This window comes from Oncorhynchus gorbuscha, linkage group LG12, assembly GCF_021184085.1.
Source record: "Oncorhynchus gorbuscha isolate QuinsamMale2020 ecotype Even-year linkage group LG12, OgorEven_v1.0, whole genome shotgun sequence".
NCBI classification, from domain to species: Eukaryota; Metazoa; Chordata; class Actinopteri; order Salmoniformes; family Salmonidae; genus Oncorhynchus; species Oncorhynchus gorbuscha.
The window spans coordinates 2,401,995-2,419,988 of NC_060184.1; the positions used below are offsets into that span (position 1 = coordinate 2,401,995).

At 44.7% G+C, this 17,994-nt stretch overlaps 1 protein-coding gene across 2 annotated transcripts in view; it reads right to left on the bottom strand.

Moving 5' to 3' along the window:
• Window positions 1-13,944: 13,944 nt before the first annotated feature.
• The window catches only part of LOC123991517, a 4,788-nt gene continuing 738 nt past the window's right edge, over window positions 13,945-17,994 (bottom strand). For both annotated transcript variants that reach the window (XM_046293127.1, XM_046293128.1), the window contains exon 2: window positions 13,945-14,547. In XM_046293127.1, coding sequence (XP_046149083.1) covers window positions 14,075-14,547 — 473 coding nt within the window. In that variant the 3' untranslated portion in view covers window positions 13,945-14,074. The remainder of the gene's footprint in view (window positions 14,548-17,994) is intronic.

Genomic DNA, 17,994 nt, shown 5'->3' on the forward strand with positions numbered 1-17,994 from the left:
GACTATGACAGGAATTACAACCAGGACTACAACCAGGAATACAACCAGGACTACAACCAGGACTACGACCATGACTACAACCAGGACTATGACCAGGACTACAACCAGGACTACGACCAGGACTATGACCAGGACTACAACCAGGACTACAACCAGGACTATGACAGGAATACAACCAGGACTACAACCAGCACTATGACAGGAATACAACCAGGACTACAACCAGGACTATGACAGGAATACAACCAGGAATACAACCAGCACTATGACAGGAATACAACCAGGACTACGACCAGGAATACAACCATGACTACAACCAGGAATACAACCAGGAATACAAACAGGACTACAACCAGGACTATGACAGGAATACAACCAGGAATACAACCAGGAATACAACCAGGACTATAACATGGAATACAACCAGGACTACAACCAGGACTACAACCAGGAATACAACCAGGACTACAACCAGGAATACGACCAGGAATACAACCAGGAATACAACCAGGAATTACAACCAGCACTACGACCAGGAATACAACCAGGACTACAACCAGGACTACGACCAGGACTATGACAGGAATACAACCAGGACTACAACCAGGACTATGACAGGAATACAACCAAGACTACATCCAGGACTATGACAGGACTACAACCAGCACTACAACCAGGACTACAACCAGGACTACAACCAGGAATACAACCAGGACTACAACCAGGACTACAACCAGGAATACAACCAGCACTATGACAGGAATACAACCAGGACTACAACCAGGACTATGACAGGAATACAAACAGGACTACAACCAGGACTACAACCAGGAATACAACCAGCACTTTGACAGGAATACAACCAGGACTATGACAGGAATACAACCAGGACTACAACCAGTACTACAACCAGCACTATGACAGGACTACAACCAGGACTACAACCAGGACTATGACAGGAATACAACCAGGAATACAACCAGGACTACAACCAGGACTACAACCAGGAATACAACCAGGACAACAACCATGACTACGACCAGGACTACAACCAGGAATACAACCAGGAATACAACTTTCCCAAAGCGGATCCTTTGTCTGCACCTCCCAGGACATTTGAACTGATTCCAGAGGCCGACACAAAACAACGGCATCGGAGGAGAGGGTGCAGGAGCGATCTTCTAGTGAGGCTTCGGATGTGCGCACACCACCCACCGCTACCGAGTATATTATTCGGTAATGTCCAGTCCCTAGTTAACAAAGTCGATGAAATTAAAGAGTTGCTTTCCAAAGAGATATCTTGGATTGTAACATACTCTGTTTTACGGTGACATGGCTAGCTGGGGACATGCTGCCGGATTCTTTACAGCCAACGGGATTTTCAGTGCATCGCGCCGACAGGAACAAACATCTCTCTGGTTAAGAAGAAGGGTGTATGTTTCATGATTAATAACTCATGGTGTAATCGTAACAACATACAGGAACTCAAGTCCTGTTGCTCACCTGAACTAGAATTCCTCACAATTCACCATTGAGCAAACTGGAAACCATATATCCTGAGGATGAATTTATTGTAGCTAGGGATTTTCACCCCAAAAAAATCTATCAGCATATTGATTGTAGTACACAAGCGAGTAACACACTCGACCACCGCTAATTAAACTTCTGCAATGCACACGAGGCCCTCCCTGCCCTCCGTTTAGCAGACTCCATCCTTTTGCTCCCCTCTGATAGGCAGACACTAAAACAGGAAGCTCCTGTGCGTAGGTCTATCCAATGCTGGTCTGATCAATCGGATTCCACGCTTCAAGACTGATTTGATCACGTGAACTGGGACATATTCCGGGTTAACAAGACTACACTGTATATGCGATCAATTTGATGTTATTTTAATGGACAAAAAAAAAAGCTTTTTTTTCAAAAACAAGGACATTTCCAAGTGACCCCAAACTTTTGAACGGTAGTGTATATACTTCACTATCTATTCTTTACTATCTATTGTCTCTTAGCCACTCATTCACTGCTCATCCAGATATTTTAGTTTAGTTTAGTTTATTTTTACAGGGACAGTGCACATTAATCAACGTTTCAGTAAAAGTGCCGGTTTTAGCCAGCCGGCTAATTTTCAACCGCAGTCCCTGGGCAGGTTATTAAAAACAATTACAATATAGACAATAGCACCATAGACATAGCAACACAGGACAAGCAAGACATAGCATATAGACAGAGCAACATAGAACAAAAAGCAGCAAGACAAAATTCATAAAAGCAACAAAGTGTTTCCACACCTCACAAGCTACAGACAACAGACAACATGGTAAGCGGCAACACACAGCTAGGGACCATGTTCACAAATCTGATTGACCTTTAGCCAGGTCTTCAAGCATTTTGTGAAAGTGTGATATGTGGTGCAGTTATGTGTGTCTGGTGGCAGTGTATTCCAGACATGGGAAGCTCTCACAGAGAATGCAGATTTACTAAAGGTGCTTTTCCTTAGGGGAACTATACAGTCACCTCTCATGGCAGACCTTGTGGATCTGCTGCCATATGTCTGGGTTTTTCTGTTTAACAAAAATATTGAGTGTAGGGGGAGCCAGGCCATTTAGGATCTTGAATACAAGACATGCGTCGGTGTATTGCACAAGATTTTCCCAACTCAAGAGCTCATGATTTCTAAGGATGTGACAATGATGATGGCTATTGGGCTTCCTATCAAGCACTTTGAGAGCCTGTTTGTAGACAGACTGAATAGGTTTTAATGTTGTACAGCAAGCTTGGGCCCAACTCGTCAAGCAGTATGTTAAGTGGGGGAGTATCATAGAATTGAAGTACAGTTTTGCTACCTCTGTAGTCAAACAATTTCGTATAAATCGGAAATTAGCTAGATTGAATTTAGTTATTTGAATTACCTTTTTCACATGCTTTTTAAAAGAGAGGTGGAATCAAGTATGATGCCAAGGTACTTAAAATCGGATACCACCTGGAGCTTCTCCCCTGACACATAGACATCTGGCTCAGTAGCATCTGTTGCCCTCTTTGTGAAGAACATGCAAACAGTTTTTTTTCACATTGAGATGCAAACACGAGTCACTGAGCCACTTTGTAACCTGGACCATTACAGTAGTGAGTTCTTGTGCAGCTTGTTGTTTGCTCTTTGCATGCACATATATCACTGTATCATCTGCATACATTTGAACTTCAGACCCAGTACAGACAGAAGGCAGATCATTAATGTACAGGCTGAACAGGAGAGGCCCCAGTATTGACCCTTGGGGCACGCCCACATCATAGCTACGAGTGGTCGACAGCTCATTGCTCACTCTGACACACTGAGTTCTGCCTTCAAGGTATGATTTCATCCATCTCAAGGCATCAGGGGAAAAGTTGAACTTGGACAATTTTGTGATGAGAATCTCATGGTTAACAGTATCAAAAGCCTTCCTTAGGTCCAGAAACACAGCCCCAACAGCACCCCCTTTGTCCATCTTAGACTTCACATTTTCCAGAAGAAAGCAGTTGGCCGTTTCTGTGGAGTGTTTCGCTCTGAAGCGAAACTGCATGGAGTGTAATGTGAAGGGGCTGTTGTTGAGGTGGGCAATCAGTTGTTCTGCTACACACTTTTCAACAACCTTTGACACCACAGGTAGTATACTAATGGGCCTGTAGTTACTCACGTCAGCAGGGTCGCCTGATTTAAAGATGGCCGTTATTATGGCCGACTTCCATACCCTTGGAAACACACCGAGACCAATAGATGTGTTGGTGACCTTAATAATGGGGCCAATGAGTGACTCTTTGTAGTTTTTAAGAAAGGTAGAGTCCATCCCAAACATATCTTTGGCTTTAGAGTTCTTTAGTGAGCTAATCACCTTGTTCACCTTTGACTCAGAAACCTCCCTTATGATGAAGACAGGTTGAGTGTCATTCACTAGCACTGAGGCCAAGAAACCAGTGGAGGGGTTCTGTGTCAGTACCCTGCCAGAGTCAATAAAGTAGGAATTGAAGGCTGTTGCTATTTCATCTGCATCCTGTGTTAGATTGTTATTCACCATGATTTCTAGTCTTTTTGCAGTGTTCCTATGGTCTTTCCCTGTTAACTTTTTTAGATTCTCCCATATCAATTTAGAATTTCCCTTTGCTTCACCAATTATGTTAATAAAAAAGTTTGCCTTGGCCTGTCTGATTTCTTTTATCACCTTATTTTACTTCTATATTCTCATCCCCTTCCTTTACTAGATTGTGTCTTTTAGGTTTTGTTTTGAAATTGATTTGACATTAGGTTGTTGTGGAATTGTTCGATATTACCTGTTCGATATTACTGCACTGTCGGATCTATAAACATTTTGCTACACTTGCAATAACATCTGCTGACCATGTGTATGTGACCAATAACATCTGCTGACCATGTGTATGTGACCAATAACATCTGCTGACCATGTGTATGTGACCAATAACATCTGCTGACCATGTGTATGTGACCAATAACATCTGCTGACCATGTGTATGTGACCAATAACATCTGCTGACCATGTGACCAATAACATCTGCTGACCATGTGACCAATAACATCTGCTGACCATGTGACCAATAACATCTGCTGACCATGTGACCAATAACATCTGCTGACCATGTGACCAATAACATCTGCTGACCATGTGTATGTGACCAATAACATCTGCTGACCATGTGACCAATAACATCTGCTGACCATGTGTGACCAATAACATCTGCTGACCATGTGTATGTGACCAATAACATCTGCTGACCATGTGACCAATAACATCTGCTGACCATGTGACCAATAACATCTGCTGACCATGTGACCAATAACATCTGCTGACCATGTGACCAATAACATCTGCTGACCATGTGACCAATAACATCTGCTGACCATGTGTATGTGACCAATAACATCTGCTGACCATGTGTATGTGACCAATAACATCTGCTGACCATGTGTATGTGACCAATAACATCTGCTGACCATGTGTATGTGACCAATAACATCTGCTGACCATGTGTATGTGACCAATAACATCTGCTGACCATGTGTATGTGACCAATAACATCTGCTGACCATGTGTATGTGACCAATAACATCTGCTGACCATGTGTATGTGACCAATAACATCTGCTGACCATGTGTATGGGACCAATAACATCTGCTGACCATGTGCTCATGGGACCAATAACATCTGCTGACCATTGTATGTGACCAATAACATTTAATTTGTATGTGTTTGTTGTATTCAAGGGAATCAGTGTAAAATAAACCCTAGTCTTGTATGATTTCAGTAACCATCTCTGAAATCTACTGATAGGATCAAGTGGAATCAGTGAAGTGAATGAGTGTTGGACTCTGGACATTTCCGCTGAAGGCCACTAGATGGCAGACTAACCACTGAGTGTGTTTAGAGTCTGGACATTTCCGCTGAAGGCCACTAGATGGCAGACTAACCACGGAGTCATAACATTATCTGAGTGGATTAGTTTGACAAGATTTGAATGTAATTCATTATACCAATGAATCATTATGATAAAAGGCAAAAACATGTCAGAGATGCACCATTTGATTTGGAATGTTTCATTTCCATGTTTTATTTCAACATGTACAGCAAAGACTGTTCCCTCTAATGTTGGCCTCCTCCCTTCCTTTATGTAGCATGGAGATGCTGGTCATCGTGTGCAGTAACAGACATTAAAGGACTGTAACAGTCAGTATTGGAGAGTAAATGACAGTCACTGACAACAACAGACGGTAACATTAACAGACAGTAACATTAACAGACGGTAACATCAACAGACACATTAACAGACAGTAACATTAACAGACAGTAACATTAACAGACAGTAACATTAACAGACAGTAACAGACAGTAACATTAACAGACAGTAACATTAACAGACGGTAACAGACAGTAACATTAACAGACGGTAACAGACAGTAACATTAACAGACAGTAACAGACAGTAACATTAACAGACAGTAACATTAACAGACAGTAACATTAACAGACGGTAACATTAACAGACAGTAACAGTGACTGCCTGTAACAGACAGTAACATTAACAGACAGTAACATTAACAGACAGTAACATTAACAGACTGTAACATTAACAGACAGTAACATTAACAGACAGTAACATTAACAGACAGTAACATTAACAGACAGTAACATTAACAGACAGTAACATTAACAGACGGTAACATTAACAGACAGTAACAGTGACTGCCTGTAACAGACGGTAACATTAACAGACAGTAACAGTGACTGCCTGTAACAGACAGTAACATTAACAGACTGTAACATTAACAGACAGTAACATTAACAGACAGTAACATTAACAGACAGTAACATTAACAGACAGTAACATTAACAGACAGTAACATTAACAGACGGTAACATTAACAGACAGTAACAGACAGTAACATTCAACAGACAGACAGTAACATTAACAGACAGTAACATCAACAGACAGTAACATCAACAGACAGTAACATTAACAGACAGTAACATTAACAGACAGTAACATTAACAGACAGTAACAGACAGTAACATTAACAGACAGTAACATTAACAGACAGTAACAGACAGTAACATTAACAGACAGTAACAGACAGTAACATTAACAGACAGTAACAGACAGTAACATTAACAGACAGTAACATTAACAGACAGTAACAGACAGTAACATTAACAGACAGTAACAGACAGTAACATTAACAGACAGTAACATTAACAGACAGTACCCTCCACTCCAGAGCTGAGCCCTGCTGTTGTTGCTGTCTCTCAGTCAGATGGCAACCTGATCTGAACTGGCCCCTAAACCCTTTAAAGTCCAATTCAACCTGATCTGAACTGGCCCCCCTAAACCCTTTAAAGTCCAATTCAACCTGATCTGAACTGGCCCCTAAACCCTTTAAAGTCCAATTCAACCTGATCTGAACTGGCCCCTAAACCCTTTAAAGTCCAATTCAACCTGATCTGAACTGGCCCCTTTAAACACTTTAAAGTCCAATTCAACCTGATCTGAACTGGCCCCTAAACCCTTTAAAGTCCAATTCAACCTGATCTGAACTGGCCCCTAAACCCTTTAAAGTCCAATTCAACCTGATCTGAACTGGCCCCTAAACCCTTTAAAGTCCAATTCAACCTGATCTGAACTGGCCCCTAAACCCTTTAAAGTCCAATTCAACCTGATCTGAACTGGCCCCTAAACCCTTTAAAGTCCAATTCAACCTGATCTGAACTGGCCCCTAAACCCTTTAAAGTCCAATTCAACCTGATCTGAACTGGCCCCTAAACCCTTTAAAGTCCAATTCAACCTGATCTGAACTGGCCCCTAAACCCTTTAAAGTCCAATTCAACCTGATCTGAACTGGCCCCTAAACACTTTATAGTCCAAGTCAATTAGCACAACAATCCCCAAGCTGCCGTGAAGAAAGGCTCTGGCAAGTTAGAAAAGAGTAGAAAGGAGCTCAATGATCCATGGTGTGGGATTGTCTGTCTGTCTGTCTGGACAGTTGGTGTGGGATTGTCTGTCTGTCTGTCTGTCTGGACAGTTGGTGTGGGATTGTCTGTCTGTCTGTCTGGACAGTTGGTGTGGGATTGTCTGTCTGTCTGGACAGTTGGTGTGGGATTGTCTGTCTGTCTGGACAGTTGGTGGGGTTGTCTGTCTGTCTGGACAGTTGGTGGGATTGTCTGTCTGAGTGGTCCTTCTGTAGCTCAGTTGGTAGAGCATGGCGCAGGGTAGTGGGTTCGATCCCCGGGACCACCCATACGTAGAATGTATGCACACATGACTGTAAGTCGCTTTGGATAAAAGCGTCTGCTAAATGGCATATATTATTATTATATTATAAGTAAGACCCCCCCCAGGGTTCAGAATTTTGGAATAGACTCCCATTCATCTCATGAGTTTAAATTCAAAATGAACTGGCCACACCCCAAAAGATGTAGAATTTGAGTTTGAGCCGGCAGGAAGTGGAATGTAATGCAGTCGAATAAATTCCACTCAGTCGTAGAACATGACTGTTTCATTGGTCACCCTTTCAGACACCCCAGAATATATCACGTTTCTCTGGAGACAATGTTCATCTACCCTTAACCTGAAATGCCTAAAACAGAAAATTATATTTTATCTGGGAACAATGCAGTTATATTAGAACCTACCTTATATACTGAACCAAAATATAAACGCAACAATTTCAAAGATTTTACTGAGTTACAGATCATAACAGGAAATCAGTCAATTGAAATAAATAAATAAATAAAGCCATCATCTATGGATTTCACATGACTGGGCAGGGGTGGCATTGGCCCACCCACTGGGGAGCCAGTTCGAACCAATCGGAATGAGTTTTTCAACACAAAAGGGCTTTTTTTACAGAAGGAAATATTCCTCAGTTTCATCAACTGTCCGGGTGGCTGGTCTCAGACGATCCCGCAGGTGAAGAAGTCGGATGTGGAGGTCCTGGGCTGGTGTGGTTACACATGGTCTGTGGATGTGGAGGTCCTGGGCTGGCGTGGTTCACGTGGTCTGTGGATGTGGAGGTCCTGGGCTGGCGTGGTTACACGTGGTCTGTGGATGTGGAGGTCCTGGGCTGGCGTGGTTACACGTGGTCTGTGGATGTGGAGGTCCTGGGCTGGCGTGGTTACACGTGGTCTGTGGATGTGGAGGTCCTGGGCTGGCGTGGTTACACGTGGTCTGTGGATGTGGAGGTCCTGGGCTGGCGTGGTTACACGTGGTCTGTGGATGTGGAGGTCCTGGGCTGGCGTGGTTACACGTGGTCTGTGGATGTGGAGGTCCTGGTCTAGCGTGGTTACACGTGGTCTGTGGATGTGGAGGTCCTGGGCTGGCGTGGTTACACGTGGTCTGTGGATGTGGAGGTCCTGGGCTGGCGTGGTTACACGTGGTCTGTGGATGTGGAGGTCCTGGGCTGGCGTGGTTGCACGTGGTCTGTGGATGTGGAGGTCCTGGGCTGGCGTGGTTACACGTGGTCTGTGGATGTGGAGGTCCTGGGCTGGCGTGGTTACACGTGGTCTGTGGATGTGGAGGTCCTGGGCTGGCGTGGTTACACGTGGTCTGCGGTTGTGAGGCCGGTTGGACGTACTGCTAAATTCTATTTAAAAAAATTGCCGGCAGCTTATGGTAGAGAAATTGATATTAAATGACCTGGCAACAGCTCTGGTGGACATTTCTGTGGTCAGCATGCCAATTGCACACTCCCTCAAAAAGAAAGACATCTGTGGCTTTGTGTTGTGTGACAAAACTGCACATTTCAGAGTGGCCTTTTATTGTCCCCAGCACAAGGTGCACCTCTGTACCGATCATGCTGTTTAATCATCTTCTTGATATGCCACACCTGTCAGGTGGATGGATTAGCTTGGCAGAGAATACATGTTCACTAACAGGGATGTAAAGAAAATTGTGCACAAAACTTGAGAGGAATAAGCTTTTTGTGAGTTAGAAAAAATTCTGGGTTATTTTATTTCAGCTCGTAAAACATGGGACCAACACTTTACATCAGGGGTGTCAAACTCACACATACGGCCTAGGGAGATGTCAAGTGGGCCGGACCATTAAAATTATACCATACTCTGCTATAAATAACCAAAATATCATGTCTTTCCTTTGTTTTGGTGTAAAGAAGCACAAGAACATTAGGAAAATATTGAAATTTAATGAACTATCCTTTTACAAAACATTTCATGAAACACCTCATATTTCCTTAGACAAATGTGCAATTTACTTTTATCATTCACAAATATGCATTGCAACTGATCCCACTGATTGTACAAAAGCAATTAGGTAGCTGGCTTTTACCGCTGCTTCACTGACTTCTCGGCTCTGGATGAAAGTTGACTGCTGTTTCCTCAGACCCGCCAGCAATTCGTTAATCTTATCTCTTCTCAGTTGTCCTTGCAAGCCGTCATATTTTTCGCTGTGATGAGTCTCGTAGTGGCGTCGAATATTATATTCCTTCAATACCGAAACTTGTTGCAAACACACCAAGCACAAAGGTTTTCCGTGCATCTCTGTAAATAAATAGGACGTGGTCCATTTTTCTTTGAAAATTCTACACTCCTTATCTACTTTTCTCCGTTTGGATAATGACATTTTGGCTAATGAGGGTGTAGCGGAGAGGTAGAGACCAAGGTATTAACAACGTCGTAACAAGCAGCAGATGGCGCATTGATACCGTCTGCTGTTTTCAGTCTGTCTCAGTGATGCGGCTTGTCTTCTACTCTGATGGAAAGAGTGCGCCCCTTAGCGGATAATCCATGAATTGCAGCGAATTAAAAATATTAATTCCATGTCTTTTATGCATTTTTTCCACTTTCAAATTATCCTGCGGGCCTGATCGAACCTCCTTGGGGGCCGGTTCCGGCCCGCGGGCCGTATGTTTGACACCCCTGCTTTACATGTTGCGTTTATATTTGTGTTCAGTAATATATTGTGTTTTGTATTCTAAAGCCACAATTCGTGATTGAGTTTACATTATATGCCAAAAAACATTTTTACCTTTGATTGTTGGAGAATATCAAATACTGTGTGTGTCTCATGACCTCCGAACGACTGAGCACCCTGACCTCAGAACGACTGATCACACTGACCTCAGAACGACTGATCACCCTGCCCTCTGAACTACTGATCACATTGACCTCTGAACTACTGATCACCCTGGCCAGACTTGACCTCAGAACTACCTACCAACCTGACCTCTGAACTACTGATCACCCTGCCCTCTGAACTACTGATCATCCTGACCACAGAACTACTTATCACCCTGACCTCTGAACTACTGATCACATTGACCTCTGAACTACTGATCACCCTGACCTCTGAACTACTGATCACCCTGACCTCTGAACTACTGATCACATTGACCTCTGAACTACTGATCACATTGACCTCTGAACTACTGATCACCCTGACCTCTGAACTACTGATCACCCTGACCTCTGAACTACTGATCACCCTGACCTCTGAACTACTGAACATCCCCATTACAACTTAAAAACTGAACTAAATAGTAGGCTTTTATTTAAATGTTTACAAACAATACCAAATGTAAACACCTACTTTAACACTTATGGGACAATTACTCTGTCACTTAGTATTTACAATATACAGAGTGCACAAAACATTAGGAACACCTGCTCTTTCCTAGACACAGACTGACCAGGTGAATCCAGGTGAAAGATATGATCCCTTATTGATGTCACCTGTTAAATCCACTTCCATCAGTGTAGATGAAGGGGAGGAGACATGTAGATGAAGGGGAGGAGACATGTAGATGAAGGGGAGGAGACAGGTTAAAGATGAAGGGGAGGAGACAGGTTAAAGATGAAGGGGAGGAGTCAGGTTAAAGATGAAGGGGAGGAGACAGGTTAAAGATGAAGGGGAGGAGACAGGTTAAAGATGTAGGGGAGGAGAAGGGTTAAAGATGAAGGGGAGGAGACAGGTTAAAGATGAAGGGGAGGAGACAGGTTAAAGATGTAGGGGAGGAGACAGGTTAAAGATGAAGGGGAGGAGACAGGTTAAAGATGAAGGGGAGGAGGCAGGTTAAAGATGAAGGGGAGGAGACAGGTTAAAGATGAAGGGGAGGAGACAGGTTAAAGATGAAGGGGAGGAGTCAGGTTAAAGATGAAGGGGAGGAGACAGGTTAAAGATGAAGGGGAGGAGACAGGTTAAAGATGAAGGGGAGGAGACGGGTTAAAGATGAAGGGGAGGAGACATGTAGATAAAGGGGAGGAGACATGTAGATGAAGGGGAGGAGACGGGTTAAAGAAGGGCAATTAAGACATGGATTGTGTGTGTGTGTGTGTCATTCAGAGGGTGAATAGGTAAGACTAAAGATTGAATTGCCTTTGAACGGAGTATGGTAGTAGGTGTCAAGTGCACCGAAATGTGTAAAGAACTGCAACGCTGCTGGGTTTTTCACATTCAACAGTTTCCTGTGTGTATCAAGAACGGTCCACCACCCAAAGGACATCCAGACAACTTGACACAACTGTGGGAAGCATTAGAGTCAACATGGTCCAGCATCCCTGTGACAACATGGGCCAGCATCTCTGTGACAACATGGTCCAGCATCCCTGTGACAACATGGGCCAGCATCTCTGTGACAACATGGGCCAGCATCTCTGTGACAACATGGGCCAGCATCCCTGTGACAACATGGGCCAGCATCCCTGTGACAACATGGTCCAGCATCTCTGTGACAACATGGGCCAGCATCCCTGTGACAACATGGGCCAGCATCCCTGTGACAACATGGTCCAGCATCTCTGTGACAACATGGGCCAGCATCTCTGTGACAACATGGTCCAGCATCCCTGTGACAACATGGGCCAGCATCTCTGTGACAACATGGGCCAGCATCCCTGTGACAACATGGGCCAGCATCCCTGTGACAACATGGGCCAGCATCCCTGTGACAACATGGGCCAGCATCCCTGTGACAACATGGGCCAGCATCTCTGTGACAACATGGGCCAGCATCCCTGTGACAACATGGGCCAGCATCCCTGTGACAACATGGGCCAGCATCCCTGTGACAACATGGTCCAGCATCCCTGTGACAACATGGGCCAGCATCTCTGTGACAACATGGGCCAGCATCTCTGTGACAACATGGGCCAGCATCCCTGTGACAACATGGGCCAGCATCCCTGTGACAACATGGTCCAGCATCCCTGTGACAACATGGGCCAGCATCCCTGTGACAACATGGTCCAGCATCCCTGTGACAACATGGGCCAGCATCCCTGTGACAACATGGGCCAGCATCCCTGTGACAACATGGGCCAGCATCCCTGTGACAACATGGGCCAGCATCCCTGTGAAAAACATGGTCCAGCATCCCTGTGACAACATGGTCCAGCATCCCTGTGACAACATGGTCCAGCATCCCTGTGACAACATGGGCCAGCATCCCTGTGACAACATGGGCCAGCATCCCTGTGACAACATGGGCCAGCATCCCTGTGACAACATGGGCCAGCATCCCTGTGACAACATGGGCCAGCATCTCTGATGAGCACATTTGATGTCTTGTAGAGACCCTGACAAATTGAGACTGTTCTGAGGGAAAAAAGTGGTGAAACTAATGTTTTGTGTATACAGTATTTGCATACAGGATTTGTTGTCCTAGATCATTAATTGGAAGAGAGTTTGTCCTGAAAATCTACTGTTTCAACAATATTTTATATGCATGTATACTTATTTATTTAATTGAACCTTTACTTAATTAGGCATGTATATAATGACATGTTTTACATGATATATAAATAAATATATAGTTATAGACTACACCTAATATACAATACAAGAGACAGTTGAATTTCCCTGAATTCAATTCTATTTCCTTTCATTCAAATTCAAATTTCAATTCTGTATCCTGTTTACTACACATCAATTCATATTCAAGAATTTCATTGGAATTTCAAGTATTCTTAACTCAAGTCTGAATTGAGCCCAACGCTGACAGACAGACAGGCAGGCAGACAGACAGGCAGACAGACAGACAGACAGACAGACAGGCAGACAGACAGGCAGGCAGACAGACAGACAGACAGACAGACAGACAGACAGACAGGCAGACAGACAGCAGACAGACAGGCAGACAGACAGACAGACAGACAGACAGACAGACAGACAGACAGACAGGCAGACAGACAGGCAGGCAGGCAGACAGACAGGCAGACAGACAGACAGACAGACAGACAGACAGACAGACAGACAGACAGGCAGACAGACAGACAGACAGACAGACAGACAGACAGACAGACAGACAGACAGACAGACAGACAGACAGACAGACAGACAGACAGACAGACAGACAGACAGACAGACAGACAGACAGGCAGACAGACAGGCAGGCAGACAGACAGGCAGACAGACAGACAGACAGGCAGGCAGACAGACAGACAGACAGACAGACAGGCAGACAGGCAGACAGACAGACAGACAGACAGACAGACAGACAGACAGACAGACAGACAGACAGACAGACAGACAGACAGACAGACAGACAGACAGACAGACAGACAGACAGACGGTGATGTTATCTATTGATCATGTCCACTCTGAGTCGTAGTGAACTGATGGGGTCTTGACAGAACACAGACAGGTATTCCACCACCCCGGAGTTCTGTCTCCTTTCGTCCTGCCGAGCTTGATGCTGCTCCTTGTCCCACCTCTCCTTCTCCCCGTCCATCTGGGCCAGAACACTCACCTGGACCGACCTCACCGTGGCGGCCAGCAGGAACAGTACCCCCTGTAGGATGTGACAGACTACTGCACACAGACTGAGCCCGGCTCCCAGCAGGTCCGGTACCGCTTCACATATCACACACACCCCCTCGAGGAGAAGAGGAGATGCCCGGCCAGCGGAGGCGGGGCCATGGTTTACCAGGTGACAGACGAAGCGGGCAAGGTGCAGTGCGGCGCGCCGCAGTGGGAGCACGGCCAGGTACAGGTGGCACGCTGCTTTGGTGAGGGCGTGGAGGAGGAGCCGCAGCTCCAGGACGGCGTTGCCTGGAGATAGGAGATAAAGGGTAACCCCCGGTTACTAACCAGGGCAGCTGCTTAGAGTCAGGAGGCATTAGGCTCCAAACACTGTTTAACATCCGATTAATTCATCTGCTTTGATTAAGGCTGACGTGTCTCACCTGATTCACTACCACTACTACTGTGTCATTGACTTGTTTATTGTGTTATTGGCTTGTTTATTGTTTATTCCAAGTGTAACTCTGTGTTGTTGTCTGTGTTACACTGCTTTGTTTTATCTTAGCCAGGTCTCAGTTGTAAATGAAAACTTGTTCCTAACTGGCCTACCTGGTTAAATAAAGGTGAAATATATAAATTGTTAAAATAAAAACAGACCGACAGACAGACTGCAGACAGACAAGCAGACTTGCAGACACAGACAGACTGCCAGACAGACAGACAACAGGGCATAGAGACAGACCGACAGACAGACTCCCAGACACACAGACAGACAGACATAGACAGACAGACAGACAGACAGCAGGGCATAGAAACAGACTGCCAGAAAGACAGACGGGCATAGACACGGACTGTCAGAGACACAGACAGACTGCCAGACACAGACAGACTGTCAGACAGACTGCCAGACAGACAGACTGCCAGACAGATAGGCGGGCATAGAAACAGACTGTCAGAGACAAAGACAGACTGCCAGACACAGACAGGCAGCAGGGCATAGAGAAAGACTATTCCCTACATAGTGCACTTTGTTTGACCAGACCCCTATAGTGCCAAAAGTTGGCAACTACAGTGGGGCAAAAAAGTATTTAGTCAGCCACCAATTGTGCAAGTTCTCCCACTTAAAAAGATGAGAGGCCTGTAATTTTCATCATAGGTACACTTCAACTATGACAGACAAAATGAGAAAAAAAATCCAAAAATCACATTGTAGGATTTTTTATTAATTAATCGCCTACAAACAAGCAAGATTTCTGGCTCTCACAGACCTGTAACTTCTTCTTTAAGAGGGTCCTCTGTCCTCCACTCGTTACCTGTATTAACGGCACCTGTTTGAACTTGTTATCAGTATAAAAGACACCTGTCCACAACCTCAAACAGTCACACTCCAAAATCCACTATGGCCAAGAACAAAGAGCTGTCATAGGACACCAGAAACTAAATTGTAGACCTTCACCAGGTTGGGAAGACTGAATCTGCAATAGGTAAGCAGCTTGGCTTGAAGAAATCAACTGTGGGAGCAATTATTAGGAAATGGAAGACATACAAGACCACTGATTTTCTGGATTTTTTTTCTAATTTTGTCTGTCATAGTTGAAGTGGACCTATGATGAAAATTACAGGCCTCTCTCATCTTTTTAAGTGGGAGGACATGCGCAATTGGTGGCTGACTAAATACTTTTTTGCCCCACTGTAGTTGCAAACTTTTGGCACTATAGGGGTCTGGTCAAACGAAGTGCACTATGTAGGGAATAGGGTGGTTATGGGTCCTGGTCTAAAGTAGTGCAGCTGTAATCTATAGATCCCTACACTGCCTCAACTGTAATCTATAGGTCACTACAATGCATCAGATGTAATCTATATTTCCCTACACTGCCTCAACTGTAATCTATAGGTCCCTACACTGCCCCAACTGTAATCTATAGGTCACTACAATGCATCAACTGTAATCTATAGGTCCCTACACTGCCCCAACTGTAATCTATAGGTCCCTACACTGCTCTAGCTGGGCTCACCACCTGTTATAACACTACTCTAGCTGGGTCCACCACCTGTTATAACACTACTCTAGCTGGGTTCACCACCTGTTATAACACTACTCTAGCTGGGCTCACCACCTGTTATAACACTACTCTAGCTGGGTTCACCACCTGTTATAACACTACTCTAGCTGGGCTCACCACCTGTTATAACACTACTCTAGCTGGGCCCACCACCTGTTATAACACTACTCTAGCTGGGTTAACCACCTGTTATAACACTACTCTAGCTGGGTTCACCACTACCCACTACTCTAGCTGGGCTAACCACCTGTTATAACACTACTCTAGCTGGATTAACCACCTGTTATAACACTACTCTAGCTGGGCTCACCACCTGTTATAACACTACTCTAGCTGGGTTCACCACCTGTTATAACACTAATCTAGCTGGGCTCACCACCTGTTATAACACTACTCTAGCTGGGTTCACCACTACCCACTACTCTAGCTGGGTTCACCACCTGTTATAACACTACTCTAGCTGGGTTAACCACCTGTTATAACACTACTCTAGCTGGGTTAACCACCTGTTATAACACTACTCTAGCTGGGCCCACCACCTGTTATAACACTACTCTAGCTGGGCTCACCACCTGTTATAACACTACTCTAGCTGGGCTCACCACCTGTTATAACACTACTCTAGCTGGGTCCACCACTACCCACTACTCTAGCTGGGTTAACCACCTGTTATAACACTACTCTAGCTGGGTTAACCACCTGTTATAACACTACTCTAGCTGGGTTCACCACCTGTTATAACACTACTCTAGCTGGGCTCACCACCTGTTATAACACTACTCTAGCTGGGCTCACCACCTGTTATAATACTACTCTAGCTGGGTTAACCACCTGTTATAACACTACTCTAGCTGGGCTCACCACCTGTTATAACACTACTCTAGCTGGGTTCACCACTACCCACTACTCTAGCTGGGTTCACCACCTGTTATAACACTACTCTAGCTGGGTTAACCACCTGTTATAACACTACTCTAGCTGGGTTAACCACCTGTTATAACACTACTCTAGCTGGGTTAACCACCTGTTATAACACTACTCTAGCTGGGCCCACCACCTGTTATAACACTACTCTAGCTGGGTTAACCACCTGTTATAACACTACTCTAGCTGGGTTAACCACCTGTTATAACACTACTCTAGCTGGGCTCACCACCTGTTATAACACTACTCTAGCTGGGCTCACCACTACCCACTACTCTAGCTGGGTTAACCACCTGTTATAACACTACTCTAGCTGGGTTCACCACCTGTTATAACACTACTCTAGCTGGGTCCACCACCTGTTATAACACTACTCTAGCTGGGTTAACCACCTGTTATAACACTACTCTAGCTGGGCTCACCACCTGTTATAACACTACTCTAGCTAGGTTCACCACCTGTTATAACACTACTCTAGCTGGGTTAACCACCTGTTATAACACTACTCTAGCTGGGCTCACCACCTGTTATAACACTACTCTAGCTGGGTTAACCACCTGTTATAACACTACTCTAGCTGGGTCCACCACTACCCACTACTCTAGCTGGGTTCACCACCTGTTATAACACTACTCTAGCTGGATTAACCACCTGTTATAACACTACTCTAGCTGGGCTAACCACCTGTTATAACACTACTCTAGCTGGGTTCACCACCTGTTATAACACTACTCTAGCTGGGCTCACCACCTGTTATAACACTACTCTA